We start from the raw sequence: 17293 nt of genomic DNA, 5'->3' as shown, positions 1-17293 counted from the left end.
AACACCCGTTCTGTTCTGTTTCCTATGGCACAATATCCTTGTGGTTCTTCCTCTGAAATATGCCTTATATCCCAATTCTTCTATCTTCATTGCCACCATACCTATAGGCTCTAGACCCCAAGATAAATTACTGCAATAATTTCTTAACCATTTCTTCAACTCCTGTATTTCTGTCTCTCTATTTCTATATACACCTGCTGGATTTATCTTCCTGAATCCTCCCCTCTCAACCTTGCATCAATTAGAACTGTGATAACAAAACAGAATTTCAAAGAGTATTTCCAACTAGCCTCAAAAAGCAAAACAAAATAAAAGCTAAAACCTAATTTTCCTTTAACATTTTTTAATGCAATCATTTTGAGGATAGTAGAATAGATGTCTTTTAGCATATAGGCTATTACATCAATGTGGTACTTTTAGTTTTATATAGGATTCACTAGATAGTGTTATTATTTTTACTTTTTAACTGAGATCATTAAAAATTTCACATTGGTTGGCAAAAATAAAAAGAAAAATTTCACCACAAGCATTCAGAAACACTAAAATATACATCTCCTCTAATAGGTATTTGGAGCCAAAAGCAATCTCTAAAACCAAGCCCCAATGAGTAGTTGAGGATGTGAGAGTAAAGGGCAGTATAAGGAGTGGAAATAATTTCTTCCATTAACTCTACTGAACTAGACTCTTTGCTGTCTTTCTCCCCTCTCACCTCTCTAACCTAATTAAGTGTCACATTGCACCATTCACCCATTGCTACTGGGGAGGGTTTCAGTCCTCACAACCCTGATCACACCCATTCTGCATAGTTCATCACTTGGATTGGGGTAACAAAATGCAGAGTGGCCATGTACACCAGATCATGGGTTTCGAACTCAAGAAGCTCTGCATTAGAAGTCTCAGGTCTACTGCTTAACTGTCTGACAAACTCAGACAAGTTTTTAAAAATTTTGGTGTAAAAATGTCTGGTACATTATAGTTCCGGATATATCACAGTTGCTTAATGATTGGTGGTTACATTTTTTTTTTTTCGAGATGGAGTCTTGCTCTGTTGCCCAGGCTGGAGTGCAGTGGCATGATCTCGGCTCACTGCAACCTCCACCTCCGAGGTTCAAGCGATTCTCTTGCCTCATCCTCCCAAGTGGCTGGGACTACAGGCACATGCCACTACACCCAGCTAATTTTTGTGTTCTTAGTAGAGACAGGGTTTCACCATGTTGGCCAGGCTGGTCTCGAACTCTTGACTTCGTGATCTGCCAGCTTCGGCCTCCCAAAGTGCTTGGATTATGCACCCCACCCCCACCCATAACGGCCTGGTGGTTACATTTTAATTTTATTTTAGGACATGAGAACAAGAATGGAATAGGTTAAAGTGTTTCAGAACTGTTTGTAGGTTCTTAGTCATGAACAAAATGGAATTAAAATTTCTGAGTCATCTACTTCCTTTATCTTAAACCGTTTTAATACTATTCACTTTTTTCTACTATTGTACATAGCAGAAACTACAGTCATGTGCAACATAATGACTTTTCAGTGAGCAAGGGGCTGGCTGCGTCTACAATGATGGTCTCATAAGATTATAATGCCATATTTTTACTGTACCTTTTCTATGTTTAAATATGTTTAGATACACAAACCAGTGTGTTACAGTAGCCTACAATATTCAGTACAGTAACATACCATACCGGTTTGTAGCCTAGGAACCACAGGCTATACCATATAGCCTAGGTGTGTAGTAGGATATACCATCTAAATTTGTGTAAGTGTAGTCTGTGATGTTTGCACAAGGACATCACCTAATGATGCTTTTCTCAGAATGTCCTCTTACCAATATGCAGAGAATGAGTTCCTAATTTTTCCTGAGATCTACATTAGTAGTCATCAGAGCTCAACTTATTAATAGAATACGTCACATCCTTTCAGAGAAACAAAAATTAATCAAAATTATTCCCTGAAGTATTAATTCCATGTATATGAAAAGGCAAGCCAAGGAGTATGGGAGCAGGTAAGTACAGGAAATAAGGATCATTGAACCTGTGGTGGAATGTCCAATAAATCCTCAGTGAGAAGCTCAAAGGAAAGAGTAGGTTCTGTTTAAGCAGAATAGTAAAGGTCACCCTTGCTTATTTTTGCTGCTTCAGGGAGAGAAGAGGCAGACCTAAATATATTTAAGAGCTTAAAACAGAATGAAGTTGAGACTGTCTGGGTTATCTGACTGCTGGACTTTTTCAGTTCCATTAGATTCTAAACAGAATCCATCTGTGTTTCCAATGTTCAAAATCCGTACTGAGAAAACAGAGGACATAGAACCACAAAGACTCATTAGAAAGCAAATCATATTGAAAAGAGCTGATGTGCAGGGCTTATGACCTTCCACATGTCAATATCCCCTGTAAATAATTATAAAACAAGGTACTGATTCATAACCCCAGCACTGTATGGAAATTCACTTAACTTTCTTCCTGAAAAATTTGTAAATATGTGAACTTTGACACAAAATTTAAGAAAGGGAATTTTGATACACAGCACCAAATTTCTATTTAAAATTCTTTTTTTAGAGTGAAGAAACATTAGTATAACCAATCAAGTATTGATTTGTCTAGTATCTACTTATCCAATATTCAACATATTTACATAATTGTATACTTCTTTAAATGTGCGTGTGTCCTATGTGTTATTAAAGTGCCTGATGATGAAGACTGGATGGCAAGAGAGCGAGATAGTACTGACTTGTTTCCTCACCAGCAGGAAAGCAGCCAGGTGTAAAAAACAAACCAAAGGCCAGTAGTGACAATCACTCAGATCTGATCTGAGCTGAGGTAGTGCATGCCTGGGCCCTTTACTCTCCTGGAACTCTAGGTTCTTTGGATGAAAGATGGGGTTCTAGGTCAAACCTAGGAAGAATGAAGGCAGGGAACAACAACAAGAAGAATACAGAACAATAAACAGTTGAGAACATTGCACTGGAGTCAAGTGATTTTTAAACTCCCAAGGAAGTTGTGGGTGATGCAGAAAGGCCAGATGGGGTTAGAAACATTTGCGATGTTTGAGTTGCCCTGGATAGTTGTCCCTGGTGACTTGAAAGCAGCCTTGCAGCTTCTCCATCACTTTTGGTCATTGATGGAGGACTCTGCTCACCAGACACCCATTCCTGCCCAACAGCCAGTAAAGGCTATCCTTACATCTTTTCCACGTGGAGTGAGAACCTATATTTTCATGCTAAAATTTAGTTATTAAGAGAGAGTAAACAAAACCTGGGATAGGAGACTACAGAATGAAAATTTGATAGAAAGTTTTTGAGAGAGTCCTGTATCAGCAAAATGGGAACTTGTTATCAAGGCAGGTTAGATAGCTAGTTCTCTGCTTGTGGTACACATGTAATAAAAAATACATAAAAATTTTATTGATTAATTATCAATTTCACTTTGCTCAAAAGGGTTTAGTGTAAGGATAGAGCTCTAGAGGGCATTCTTAGCTTAGATCATGCAATTTTAGAGTTTCAGGGATCTTAGACATCAGATAATCTAACATTTTCATTTTGGAAATGGAGATAAAGAAGGCTGAAAAGGTTGGAAGAGAGTCGAAATCACATAACCCATTCATTTATTTTTAAGTATTTTTATGGTCTACAATGTACCAGGCATGTGGACCAGATAGTGACAAAACCAGGACAAAAACCCAGATATTCTCTGCTGTATCCCAGGGGCCTCACCACTGAACCACTGGTGCTGGGTACAGCATGAAACCCCCAAATCTTTCCAGTTACACTGTTTTCTTCAGAGGAAAATAGAGTCAAGTAGTTCTTTTATGCATAAAGAATCAAGTAATTATAATCTTCCCCTCTGGCCATTGGAGAAGGCAAAGAAAACCTGCACCACGTTGCTGCAATGCAATATGAAGTTGCCCTGACCTTATCGTATTTGCTCTTTGGCAATAGTAGATACTAGGAAAAAGTAGGTTTGTTGCCCAGTTTGGATAGCACTGGGCTCAGATTGACTGAATGGTAGGTGAGCCAATTCCTTGGGTTATATGCATTTTTGTTATTCCAGTACTAAATCCAGGGTGAAACAGACTTGATGCAGATAATGCATTACATTGGAGACTAAGGGCTATGAGGGACTGTATAGATACATTCAGTGGGAAGGGCTACAAATTGAAGGAAGGTGTACAATATGATGTTGAAGAAGTATAAAGAAGCAGGAAGACAGCCAGGCATGGTAGCATACACCTGTACTCCCAGCTACTCAGGAGGCTGAGGCACAGGAAGATAGCTGGAGGCCATAATGTGCTATGCTAGCACTTGTGAATAGCCATGACATGCCAGCCTGAGCAATATAACAAGACCTTGTCTCAAAGCTACAACAACAAAGAAGCCATAAGAGGTAACATGGAAAGTTTTCGAGCCAGAGTAAGGAGTTGGAATTTATATTGCCAAAGAATTCCAAGATTAATTTATAGCTTTGAAAGGTTTCTTAATAAAATCTAACACAATATACAACTTAAATATTTAGCATTAAATTTCTCTAATATATTAAGCAATTATTATTGACTACATATGGGGAAGATGGAATTCCATTAAATGTAAGATCAAGATGAAAAAGCAAAAGTGTTTTTCAAGCAAATGTGAGAAAGGTACAAAGGGAGATTTTGATGTCTCATGACCTCCTCTAACCCAGCAAGGTCCTCTGGGATCCAGCTTCAGCTTTTCAAAATAATGTACCCAAAGTTTTATCAGTAGCAGTTAGAATATAAAAAAAAACATTTATGGGAAAAGCAAAAAGGTTATGGCTTCAGTTCACATATTATCAAATAAGCCTAATTTATGACAAATAGTATGTCTCCTGTCTATAGCACTCGGTGGAGCTGCACTTAGCAAGGTGGGTCAAAGAAGGTGGAGAATAGAGGTTCATGCCACATCCTGTGTTAAAAACTCCTGAGATAACTATACTCTAAGTCTTCACTTAAATTTCCTCTCTGATGAAAAATGCATATAGTTAATAATGTTGAAGTTTTTCTGCCTTGTTGGAATAGTGAGGAAACAGGTAGACCTTCAGAGACCTAAATATTTCATGATATTTGGGGATTATTTAAGTTCTGCTTGAAACCACAGGCAGATCTGATCCTCTGCAGAGAGTTTTCTGGTAACATGGGAGGAGAAATTGGGAGAAAGGAAATTTATTATTCCTTATTAGATTTCATTTAATTTTCTTTCTGATGGGATTGCCAGTAGATCAGGAATCCTTTAGATTACTGCAATTAGTAAGACCACCATGATAGCTCTGTGAGTTAACAGGGAAATACAGGAAAGAGTTTGGTACACTTAGTTTTAAAACTAAGCAGTTATGTCCAATGAGTGCTGATAAGTGAACTGGTGCCAGCTTGGAAGGTGGTATCTGGTAATATGTCAAACATCAACATGAATTTGAATGGGCTTGAGTCCGAAGATTCAAGTGAGTATTCCTATTCTTCCTCAGTATGCTTTCAAGTTTTGTTTCCTTCTAGCCCATCCCCATCCCACACTCTTACCACAGAAATAGAGCACTATTTCTAGAACCTCACTCTGTCACTTGCCACTTTAAAACTTTTCAAAGATTCATCCTATACTTCAGGATTATGACTCAACCTCTAGGCATGGTTCGGCCGTTGGTATTTTCACAGTCTCATCTTTCTTGTCCCTGTCCTCTCTTTTATACTTTAAGAATAATTAACCAGTTTGGGGGTTTTGGACATAATGGCTTTCTCTGTCTGAAACGTCACTTCCCCTCACTCTTCAACTGGCTAACACCAAATCACCCCTCAAAATTCAACTAAAGCGATTCTTCATCAAGGTTCATCTCTGAACCTTTCTTCCACAAGTAGGGTTAGAGTTAGAGTTAAGAAGGTTAAAATTTCTTCACAATCACATAAATTTGAATCAGAAGACTTATTAAATGTATTGGTCCTTTTTCTCATTAATCCTAAATAATGCCTGGCACCTAGATAACAATTTTTAAATGTTTACTGAACGAAGAGAGAATACTATAACCAAAATTCAAATATTTAAGCACTCTAAGATAGCTATTGTTCAAACATTTCTGAAAGTTTGAGCTCACGAATAAACAAACAATACAAAATTAATGAAACCATACAATGGAACACTATACAGACATAAAATGTTATTATAAAAGAATATTTAAAGTATACAGGTAAATATTTACTACTTGTGGTTAGATAAAAGAAGTAGGATACAAAGTCAAATTTATAGATTTTGTAAAAGAGAAAAGTATAAATAGAAAATTTTCAGAAGAACCTACATCAAATGTTAACAATGGTTGTTTTGGAATGATAGAAGTGGTATGATTTTTACTTTCAGTGTTTCATCTGTTTATATTTTGTAACATAAATGTTTGGTCTGTAATATAAAAAGGAAAATATTTTAGGAAATAGAATTAACTGGCTGAGAAGCTCATGATGAGGAAGGCTCTTCAGGGACACTCCTGCATTGCTGATTCCCTTGGGTATGAGTCAGTGGAGACATAAATGTGCATCAGGGCACACTTCCTTTTGCTCCCCACATTATCCTCACATGGGGTGAAATGACCAGCTTAACAAAGTAATGATATGGTGTGTGCTTGGTGGAAAGGGGCCACCACAGTTTTTACCATGTATGCTTCATGAGATAATCTCTATCATCCTTGAGAAAACCACACCAAAAGTTAAGGCCCTACACAAGAGTTTCCTTATGGTGAGCTTCTGGAACTTAGCCATGCTAACATGTTCTTTGCGCCATGTTTCTCTTGTGAGTGTAAATCTTCCTTCAGACCTCCAGAGTGTGAATTCCCACCCACACAATAGCTGCCTGAGCTCTGAGAAATGCATCATTCATTCCCCAGCCAGAGACTTTGCCAAATAGTGTCAGGGACAGAGCAATCTTTAGGAGATGCACCCTACATTAGAAGAACATTATATAGGAATATCAGCAGAATAATTCAGGACTCCAGTTTGGCCTAATTTCACACCTGACATCCTTTGAGGTCTCCTTGCCATATATACACACACACATTGAAATGCTTCCTTCTTTGCTGCTGAGCCAGGGAAATCTTGAGAACACATTTGCGGGGCATGCTCTGTTATCTTCTGTATATGAGAAGGGAAGGCAGTGTGAGGATCTGTTATCCTCAGGTTACGCTAAATGGCAGGAGATGAGAGGGTGGGATGGAGTGTCTATTTTGTGGAAAACAAATTTTCCTAGGTTTTCAAAGTCTGTTAAGATCTTAGGATAAAGAGAGTGAATGGAATCAAACTTCACATAGGAGGGTGTGAGGAAGAAAGAGAGATTTTCAGTATAAACAATATTCAAAAGGAGACAATTGTGTGTGTGTGTGTGTGTGTGTGTGTGTGTGTGTGTGAGATCATAGTTTTATTATTGCTCAAATCAGTCTACCTGAGCATTCAGGGATCAGAGTTTTCAAAGACAGCTTGGTGGGTGGGGGTAAGCCATTGGGCCAGGAGTGCTGATTGGTCTGGTCAGAGCTGAACTCAGGGAGTTGAAGCTGTCTTCTTACAGAGTCAGTTCCTGGCAGGGGGGCCAAGACCAGATGAGCCAGTTTATCAATCTAAGTGGTGCCAGGTGATCCATCAAGTGTATACTCTGCAAAATATCTAAGCCCAAACCTGGGCTTAGGTTTTACAATAGTGATTTTATCCCCAGGAGCAATTTGGGGAGCATCAGAATCTTGTAGCCTCCAGCTGCATAACTCCTAAACCGTAATTTCTAGTCTTTTGACTAATTTGTTATTTCTGCAAAGGCAGTCTAGTACCCAGACCAGAAGGGGGTTTGTTTTGATAAAGGGCTGTTATCATCTTTGATTTAAACTAGAAATTTCCTCCCAAAGTTAGTTCAGCCTATGCCCAGGAACAAACAAGGACATCTTGGAAGTTAGAAGCAAAGTAGAATTGGTTAGGTCAGTTCTCTTTCACTGAAGAGACAATAATTTTTAGGAAGAGAGGGGAGATACTTTGAAAAGAGAACTTAGATTTTGCTTAGGAGTGAGGTAGCCTCTTCTCACTCCATTTCCTGTTTCAATTTTGTGTTCTAATCATGAAGTCTGCAGCATCCCTGAATCTTCCACGCTGCCTTTCACTTCAGGTTATTCCCTCTTCCTGGAACATGACCACCTTCTCCCCTAACTCCTAGGGTTATCAGTCTCCTGATGTCAGATGCTATGATGTCTCTTCCGACGCTCAAAACAAAGTAAGTCTCTGACCCAAGCACCTCCATACCATTGTGTTTATTCTTATTTTAGGTGCTATCACAGTGCATCCATTCTGCCCTCAAGACAAAAAGTAGACAGGGTTTTAGAGTCGGTGCCATATAAATTTTCACCATTGTATTCTTGGTGCCTCCAACAGTGCCAAGCACCAAGTGGAACTCTATACATTTTTTAAAGATATTAAAGAAGAAATGTTGGACTGAGAATAATCTAGACTTAGATTTGAGAGGGAGATCAGAAATATTCAGAAAAACAAAATTAACAAAAAGAATTTTTTCCACTACAATCATTGTGTAACTTACACATGTTTAATGTACTCACAGAGTTGATATCCCTCTCTATTTCCATTGCCTGTAGTATTGCAAAGCAATTACCCTGGAGAGGGCCACTGGAGGAAATGTGTTATAAAAATAAACTTTCCACCTATTTTCTCTATGACTGATAGAAGCTGAGTTATCTTTGGAACATAAAGCCTTTTTAAATGTATTTCAGGACTATCTCAGTGTCATTAACCTGGGAAAAAACAAATTTTTTCTATCCATATTTCCCTCCAATTCTCAAGGGCCTACTAGGGCAGAATCACAGACTAAAAATAGATTAGACTAATTTAGGCTCCGTTAGGCAAGCTATTTCTTCTTTTGTACATAGTTGAGTTTTTTTCCTTCTGAAATATCTAGTTTATTCTATTAATGCTATGAAAGCATCTATGTGGTATGAATAAGACTGACAAGACTGCTGTACATATTGAGTCACTTCCCTGAAAGTAATTCTCAGAATTCAACTTTTGTTGAGCATCTGTTATTTCTCTCTTCAATTGCATTTTGTTACAACTTATGTTTCCGTATTATAGCCACAAATTCTTTATTATCTGCCTGATTATTGACAACACATTCAACTATGCAAACAACCACATTCTCAACACCTAAATATTTTGGTTATAAAAGGAGAAAATTAGTTTTATACATTTTCATTTCTTTGACTTCTGGATTTCATAGGTTACTTTATATTGAGTACCTGAGTCCTTGTAGTTTATATATATATACACACACACATACATATACATATATATATATATATATTTTATACAAGTCAAGATATTTCCTTCATTTTCTTCCATGCACACTGTGATCATCATTCATTAATGTTTTATCCATGTTTATGTTTCTTACTCATTATATCTTTCAAGTTCTTCCTTTAAAGTTCCTTCATGTTCTCCAAGTATATCTATCATCTTGTTTCCTTCATGTGGCTTTTTATGAAGGTTCAGTTTGTGATTTTCTCAGTGTATGGGATTGCTGGAAAGAACAAGGTCAAGGGCAGTATATTTCTAATATTTCTGTCATGTTAAGAACTCTCAAAGTATTGAGTATTCCATCTTTAGGCAATTTCTAACTTCCATCTCACTTTATCACCTCCACCCCCAGCATGTGTGAGGTTCCAGTGCCTTGCATTTTGCTAAATTAATAAAGATTGATTGAGTCAGTAAGACCCAAGGCATAGTCCTGATATGGCAAATAATTATTGAATACGGATTTGCTATGTACTCTTCTAGGCACTAAGAATTCAATGGTAAAATAGAAAAGGTTCCTGCACTGGTGGATCTCATAATCCAATCATGGAAGATGGCCAATTAATACATGAACATTCTATATGTAATGAGTGCAAAAAAGAAAACCGGAAAACAGGATAGTGATGCCCTGTACTTATTTTGCTAGGATACATTATTTAGTTTGTATATTCTGAGAAGGCTCCTCTGATGGGGTAGCAATAAGCAGAGACAAGAATGAAGGCAAGGAGTCAACTGTGCTGATAACCACAGGGAGGATCATTCCAGATGGAGGCAGCACACACAACTAAGGCCCTAAAGCAGAAGCACTCTCTGCCTGTTTGAGAAACAGCAAGAAACAAGTTGAAATGTAGAACCACCATGTTTGCAAGTTTCTGCAGGGTCCATATCTGCTAATACCACAGCCAAGCAAGTTATACAGCCAAACTCAGAGTCAAGGGTAAGAAAATCAGCTCCATCTTTAACAGGAAAAACTGCAAAGTCACATGGCAAAGAACACAGAAAGAGAAATGGGTGAAAAACTGGGACTTGGAATATTTTTACCCATATCCCCACTTATTCTAAGGAATAAACGTCAAAAGTAGGAGTTATGAGACAAATGATCTTTTGAGTTTTTTCCTTTATGTAATCAATGTAACAAATAACTTGTTTGATTTTTTAATATTAAATTCCCCATATGTTCCTAAGATAATATCAACTTATTCATGATGTGCATAATTTTTAGGTATTTATGTAGTGCGTGGTAATGAGTGAAACTGGCTTATAATCTTATTTTCTTACATTTTCTAGTCTGCTTTGATATTAAGACTATGCTGTTCTCATAAAAATAATTGGCAAGTATTACCCCTTTTATTATTCTGTGGCTAAGTTGGTGTGAGATTGGATTCATTGCCTCTTGAAATGTTTGGTAGAATTAGGCTAGTGAAGTGATTTAACATTGTTTTCTTTATGAGACAGTTTTAAACACTGATTCACTCTTTTAATCAGGAACTAGAAAGATTTCTTATTTCTTCTTGTGTTAGTTTTGATGAGATGTATTTTTCTAGGAATTTTTCAGCTTTCATTTGGGTATAACTTTGTTTATAATATCTTTCCATTATTAATGGAACTGTGCACCTCTAAGGTGTACAGTGACATTCTATTTTACAATTCTAAAATTGCTTTGTTTTTTTTTCTCTTCTTGGTAAGCTTGCAATAGGTTTATCAATTTTACTAATTCAAAATATATCATATTATCTATACTACACTACTATTTTGCATTATACTGGTGGTATTAACCAATGCAGTTAGAGAAAAGAAAACAACTAGGCTCATAAGAATTTGAAAAGAATAGAAAAGCTGTTTCTAGTTGCAAATGGTATGATGGTACTCCTAGAAAACCCTGAATAATCAATGACAGAAGTAACTGAAACAAAGAAGTTGGTAGGGCAACAGGATATAAAATTAGCATATAGAAATCAGTGACCTTAATGTAAATAAAAATAACTATGCGTATAACATAATGGAAAATAAAACTATATTTAAATAGATTGATACAAATTTTAAAAATTAAAAATGTGCTTAACAAGAAATATACAAAACCTGTGTGAATAAAACTAAAACAGTTCTGAAAGATGAAGACATAGATTTGAGCAGATAAAAAGGACATCCCTTGTATTTGGATATAATGACTAAACACATAAAGATGTGATCCCAATAAAAATACCACCAGACACTTTTTCCAGTGTCAGGAATTGTGATACTAAAATTCATATGAGAAAATAAGCATACAGGAATAGCTAGGAATATACAGAAAAGAAATGCTAAGAGCCTAGTCTTACCTACATTAAAATATAAACCCTCTACAATTATAACAATGTGGAACTCACAAGTGAATAAACATATAAATGAAATAGAAAACCAAGTCTAGAAGTAGACCCAAGTACATGTGGAAATTTAATATGTGAAAAAGATGCTACCTAAGAACACTGGGACAGAGGTGAAGTTTTTAATAAATGCTGTTGGGGTAAGTAGATAGTCATTTGGAAGAAGACAAAATTGAATCCATAACTCACACCATACACAAGAATAAATTTCAAAATGAATCAGATATATAGATATAAAAACAAAGCCATATAAGCTCTGGGAATTGTATTGTCTCTTATACCTTGGCTGTAAGGAAAGGAAATTTATGACTCAAAATTCAGATTAGATAAGATTTGAAGAAGTTATATCACTACGTTCTGGTACTTTAGAGAGAAATCATTGGTTAATTGAATTGTTGTTCACCTTTGTATATTTTGTGTCTCTACTGGCTTCTTTCAAGATTATCTCATGGTCTTCAGTTTTGCAGTGGTTAAACTATGTGTCAGCTTCTATATGGTAAATTAAGTCTCTACAAGACTCACACCTGCCATATATAACAACTATTAATTTTGGGGAAAAAAGCAAAAAAAAGAAATAATACACAAAGGCACTTGAGAATGAAAGAAAGCAGAATAATTCTTGAGGGGAGTGAAAACTTGAAAGAAGAGTCTTATTTGGAGTACATTTCTCTTTTTTTGACTTTTATGGGAGGCCAGGCCAAAATTACCACCAAATCTTCAGTAGAAAACTCGTAACCTTTATGGCATGTAGACAAGAGGACAAAATTCAGGGCAGTCTCAGCTGCTGGGAGGTCAGGGAAGATTCCTAAAAGAAGAGAGCCAGAATGGGGGTGATTTTCAAATTATGTAAACAACTCTGGGCAAGTCTGGCTGGAACTAAGCATACATAGGGGCAGATTCAAAGTAGCACATCTAAAAATAAAAGAACTGCCTTGAGTGGCCACCCCAAAGAAATATTTTGCAACTTAAGTTTGATCAAAGGAATTGTTTTCCAGTAAAAACATAAGACTTTTGCAGAGTCTTCAGAACCTTATGTTCACTTTGCTCAGGTTACAGTCTCATATATATGTGTATATATATATATATATTTTTAAATTTTTATGGGTACATAGTAGGTGTATATATTTATGGTATACATTAAATATTTTTATTCAGACATACAATGCACAGTAATCACATTAGGGTAAATGGAATAACCATCATCTCAAGCATTTACCTTTTCTTTGTGTTACAAACAATCCACTTATACTCTTTTACTTATTTTAAAATGTATAATAAATTACATTTTATTTATTGTTGACTGTAGTCACCCTGTTGTGCTATCAAATACTAGATCTTATTCATTCTATCTATTTTTGTACCCATTAACAATCCCTCCTCCATGCCCACTACCCTTCCCAGCCTCTAGAACCACTATTCTACTTTCTAGCACCATGAATTCAATTGTTTTAAGTTTTGGCTTCCACAAATGAGTGAGAACATGGGAAGTTTGTCTTTCTGTGCCTGGCTTATTTCTCTTAACATAATGACCTCCAGTTTTATGTTGCTGCAGATGATAGGGTCTCATTCTTATTAAATGACAAATAAAGAACTAGGTGGGGAAACCCCATCTCTACTAAAAATACAAAATTAGCCGGGCATGGTGGCACATGCCTGTAATCCCAGCTACTAGGGAGGCTGAGGCAGGAGAATTGCTTGAACTGGGGAGGCAGAGGTTGCAGTGAGCCGAGATGGTGCCATTGTACTCCAGCCTGTGCAACAAGAGCAAAACTCCATCTCAGAAAAAAAATAAAAATAAAAATAAAATAGGGAAATGTGACCTTTTTATTTTTTTGAGAAAGTAGTAAGAATTTGTATTGTTAGACAAGAGATTATAATAGAAGATGCAAATAAATTAATTGTTCTGATAATTCTAGATTCCAGGCCTCTCTATGGAAAGGTCAATTTCTTATGCAGATGAGATACTATCCAAAACAAAAGTGGGTGTTTGAGACAGTGTTCAAGACAATGACTGAAGTTGTACACAGTGAGGAGAAATAAAAAGGCAGTTTCCCTATTTCTTTTCCTCAGTAAAGTTATGTGTTGCGTAAAGGAATGAGGCACATTTTGGTGAAAAATGCTTTCGTACAAAAACTTTTGAATTCTTTCACCTCCCGGTGCAGACGTTTCAGGCCCTGACTTGAACAAGGATATCAAAATAAGGTAACACTGGTTTCACATGAGCCTCAAGACTGTAATCTAACTGTACCTACCATCTTACTTTACGTTGCTTTAAAAAAGTTTAACATCCATTTACCAATGCCAATTCAGTGGACTGTATTTTCTCTCTTAGGAAGTCTTCGACCAAATTGGAATTAAATTAATCTCACTTTAAAGTGCAAGAAAGCTTTTGACAGACTAGTGTTTGTTCTGTGGCATAGAAAGAGAAGCATGCCTCCCCCAGCACTGGCCTAAGAGGCCCCACATGAAGAACTGGCTGCAGGACAGTGATCCGTTAGGTCTATCAAAAAGCAGGGGGAGTCAAGGTTCAGCCTAGAAAGAGGGGTCCATGCCAAGTGTGGCTTTTACCTGTACCCAGGTTCTAAACAGATCTTGGGTCCTCTAACTGACAAGGCGGGGAGCACGGCACATGTAGTCAAGAGGGTCACAGTCCTCTCAACGAGTCAGTGAATACCTCTACGCCATGATTTGTCAATGCTCATATGGATAGTGGTAAAGGAATCAGGAAGCCTGGGTTTCAGAACAGCACAAACATTCTTTTCCTAGTAAGCAATGATCGAAGTTCTTATCTAGGGTAAATGATGAAAAAATAGGTAATGAGATCCCCCATACATCACTGCTGAGATTATTTAGTCCAACTTTAAAGCAGTACAAAATGGCTTCTTGCACACAACAAGGGCAAGCTTTGTACTAATGTTTCTCAAACACCAATTATGTCTCCAGCGCTAGCCTCAATTTAACAGGTTTTAAAAAATGTACATTTCCCATGTCACAGCCAAGGTAGAGTCCCTAGAATAGAAAGGGCTCTAGAAGCCAGTGGGTGTGAGCACATTCAAGTGAGGCGGTTTGAGCTTATGGGTCCGTGGTGGCTGTTTCTTCCCTTCCATCACTAGGATGTTTGTCTTGGGCAGCTTCAAGGTTACTGCATCTTCAGCCATTCAGTTGGCCTGGGCATGGATCAATTCCATTGGAGAAGGCTTCTGGGCTCTTGGTAGGCCTGGGTGGCAAAACTTCCAGAATCATACTTCTGAAGGCATCTTGGTCCAAAGAGGCTCCACTTATCTGACAAGTTTCTGTCCTTATCCCCACTTCCAGAATCCATGGTGCTAGGATTTGGGCCAGGTAAGGCTGTGGAAGAACCAGAAGTGAACCAGCCTCTGGGCTTCTGCCTAGGGGAGGAATGAGGAGTGGTGCTTGGGGTGACTGGGCTGATACAGGCTGCCTCTCTTCTTTTGTTATCTGTCCACTCTATAGCTTTAGTTTGTGGAGTGTTTCTGCCACTGGAAGGTAGTTGGTCTCCTTGGTGGTGAGGCCCCTGTGGGGTATGTAGCCAGCATCTCTCAGCCCTGCCTGTCACCCAAAATGCTGAATGCTTTCCTGGGTCTGTTTTGTTATCAGATAATTCATGATGACATGGGTAGCTTAGCCTTCACCACTGGGACTTTGTCCACACTGTCGATGGCCAGGGTCATGGCTGGGGAGGGTAGGCTGGCCTCATCTTCCTCCACCTTGGTGAGGCACCGATATTGTGCTCTGGAATAACTGGCTTCCAGGGGACAGTGCCTATGTCCGATGGAGGAAGAGTCATGGGCGCAGGGTCCTTGAGGGCATCATGATAGCTGGATGCCCAATGGTGTATCCTGATGAGCAGGAACGTCTTGCCTAGAGACCCACTAGCCTCAAGAGCAGGCACTCCTGGTTGTCTTGAAGCCATTGAAAAACTGGGATCCAGGTGCTTTTTCTATCTAGAATTCCGAGCTGCCACCACAGTGAAATGATGTGATGACTAAGCTGACAGATGTTAAGAAGAAACACGATCCAGCTGCTGCAAATTAGCAAAACTTCCCAGGAAGTATCCATCCAGAGGTTCTGTTATCCTGCTGCCACGGGGCCGCCTGCAGCCTGGAATTTGGCACTAAAGAGGTTCCGAGGGCCCAGGTCTCCTGAGAGGATGTGGCGCAGTCTGGACCCAAGCCATGGTGAGAGCAGCAATGACACAGAAGGTCTCCAGTTCCCACCAGACAACACTGCCCCAATGCGACCTATTGTTAAAGGAAAAGATAATGAACAAAGATGATGCAGTTGTTGGAAGTAGAAGATAAGGGCTTTAAAGGAGTTGTTATAACTATGTGCAACGAAGTAAAATAAAATATTAATAGAAAATGTCTAAAGTAAAGGAAGATATAGCTCGCATATATATATAAATAAAGAATAGATGTGCTTCTATATTTATTCTTAATATCTTATCCTTTATGTATAAAAAAGTATCCACATTTTGGAAGTAATATCAAATTTAAAAATTTATTTCATCATATTAGCAGAATCAAGATGGGAGAGGAAAAGAACGGAGAATTTAAAGATGACCAATAGAAAATATCTAATACGTAGAGGTGTTTGTAGTATTCTCTGATGGTAGTGTGTATTTCTATGGGATTGGTGGTGATATCCCCTTTATCATTTTTTATTGCATCTATTTGATTCTTCTCTGTTTTCTTCTTGATTAGTCTTGCTAGCGGTCTATCAATTTGTTGATCTTTTCAAAAAACCAGCTCCTGGATTCACTGATTTTTTGAAGGTTTTTTTTTGTGTGTGTCTCTATCTCCTCCAGTTCTGTCTGATCTTCGTTACTTCTTGCCTTCTGCTAGCTTTTGAATGTGTTTGCTCTTGCTTCTCTAGTTCTTTTAATTGTGATGTTAGGGTGTCAATTTTAAATCTTTCCTGCTTTCTCTTGTGAGCATTTAGTGCTATAAATTTCCCTCTACACATGCTTTAAATGTGTCCCAGAGATTCTGGTATGCTGTGTCTTTGTTCTTATTGGTTTCAAAGAACATCTTTATTTCTGCCTTAATTTCATTATGTACCCAGTAGTCATTCAGGAGCAGGTTGTAAATCTAGAAGAAATGGATAAATTCCTGGACACACACACCCTCCCAAGACTAAACCAGGAAGAAGTTAAATCCCTGAATAGGCCAATAACAGGCTCTGAAATTGATGCAATAATTAATAGCCTACCAAACAAAAAAAGCCAAGGACCAGATGGATTCTCAGCTGAATTCCACCAGAGGTACAAGGAAGAGCTGGTACCATTCCTTCTGAAACTATTCCAATCAACAGAAAAACAGGGAATCCTCCCTAACTCATTTTATGAGGCCAGCATCATCCTGATACCAAAGCCTGGCAGGGACACAACTACAAAAAAGAGAATTTTAGACCAATATCCCTGATGAACATCGATGCAAAAATCCTCAATAAAATACTGGCAAACCAAATCCAGCAGCACATCAAAAATCTTATCCACCGTGATCAAGTGGGTTTCATCCCTGGGATGCAAGGCTGGTTCAACATACACAAGTCAATAAACATAATCCAGCATATAAACAGAACCAAAGACA

General features: G+C 37.9%; 1 protein-coding gene and 1 pseudogene across 3 annotated transcripts in view; one reads left to right on the top strand and one right to left on the bottom strand.

Annotated features, from left to right (window-relative positions):
• LOC105466503 (transient receptor potential cation channel subfamily C member 6) overlaps nt 1-17293 on the top strand; it is a 256881-nt gene that overhangs the window by 93940 nt on the left and 145648 nt on the right. Inside the window, exon 2 of one of the 3 annotated variants that reach the window (XM_011715464.3) lies at nt 8174-8230. The exons of the other annotated variants lie outside the window; for them this stretch is intronic. Coding sequence (XP_011713766.1) covers nt 8190-8230 — 41 coding nt within the window. The 5' untranslated portion in view covers nt 8174-8189. The remainder of the gene's footprint in view (nt 1-8173; nt 8231-17293) is intronic. 3 annotated transcript variants of the gene reach the window in all.
• LOC105499147 (putative monooxygenase p33MONOX pseudogene) lies at nt 14708-15675 on the bottom strand (annotated as a pseudogene).

The sequence above is a fragment of the Macaca nemestrina genome, chromosome 12 (assembly GCF_043159975.1).
Source record: "Macaca nemestrina isolate mMacNem1 chromosome 12, mMacNem.hap1, whole genome shotgun sequence".
Lineage (NCBI taxonomy): Eukaryota > Metazoa > Chordata > Mammalia > Primates > Cercopithecidae > Macaca > Macaca nemestrina.
The sequence above is the reverse complement of the archived record's forward strand: the minus strand, read 5'-3'. Positions and strand labels throughout refer to the sequence as shown.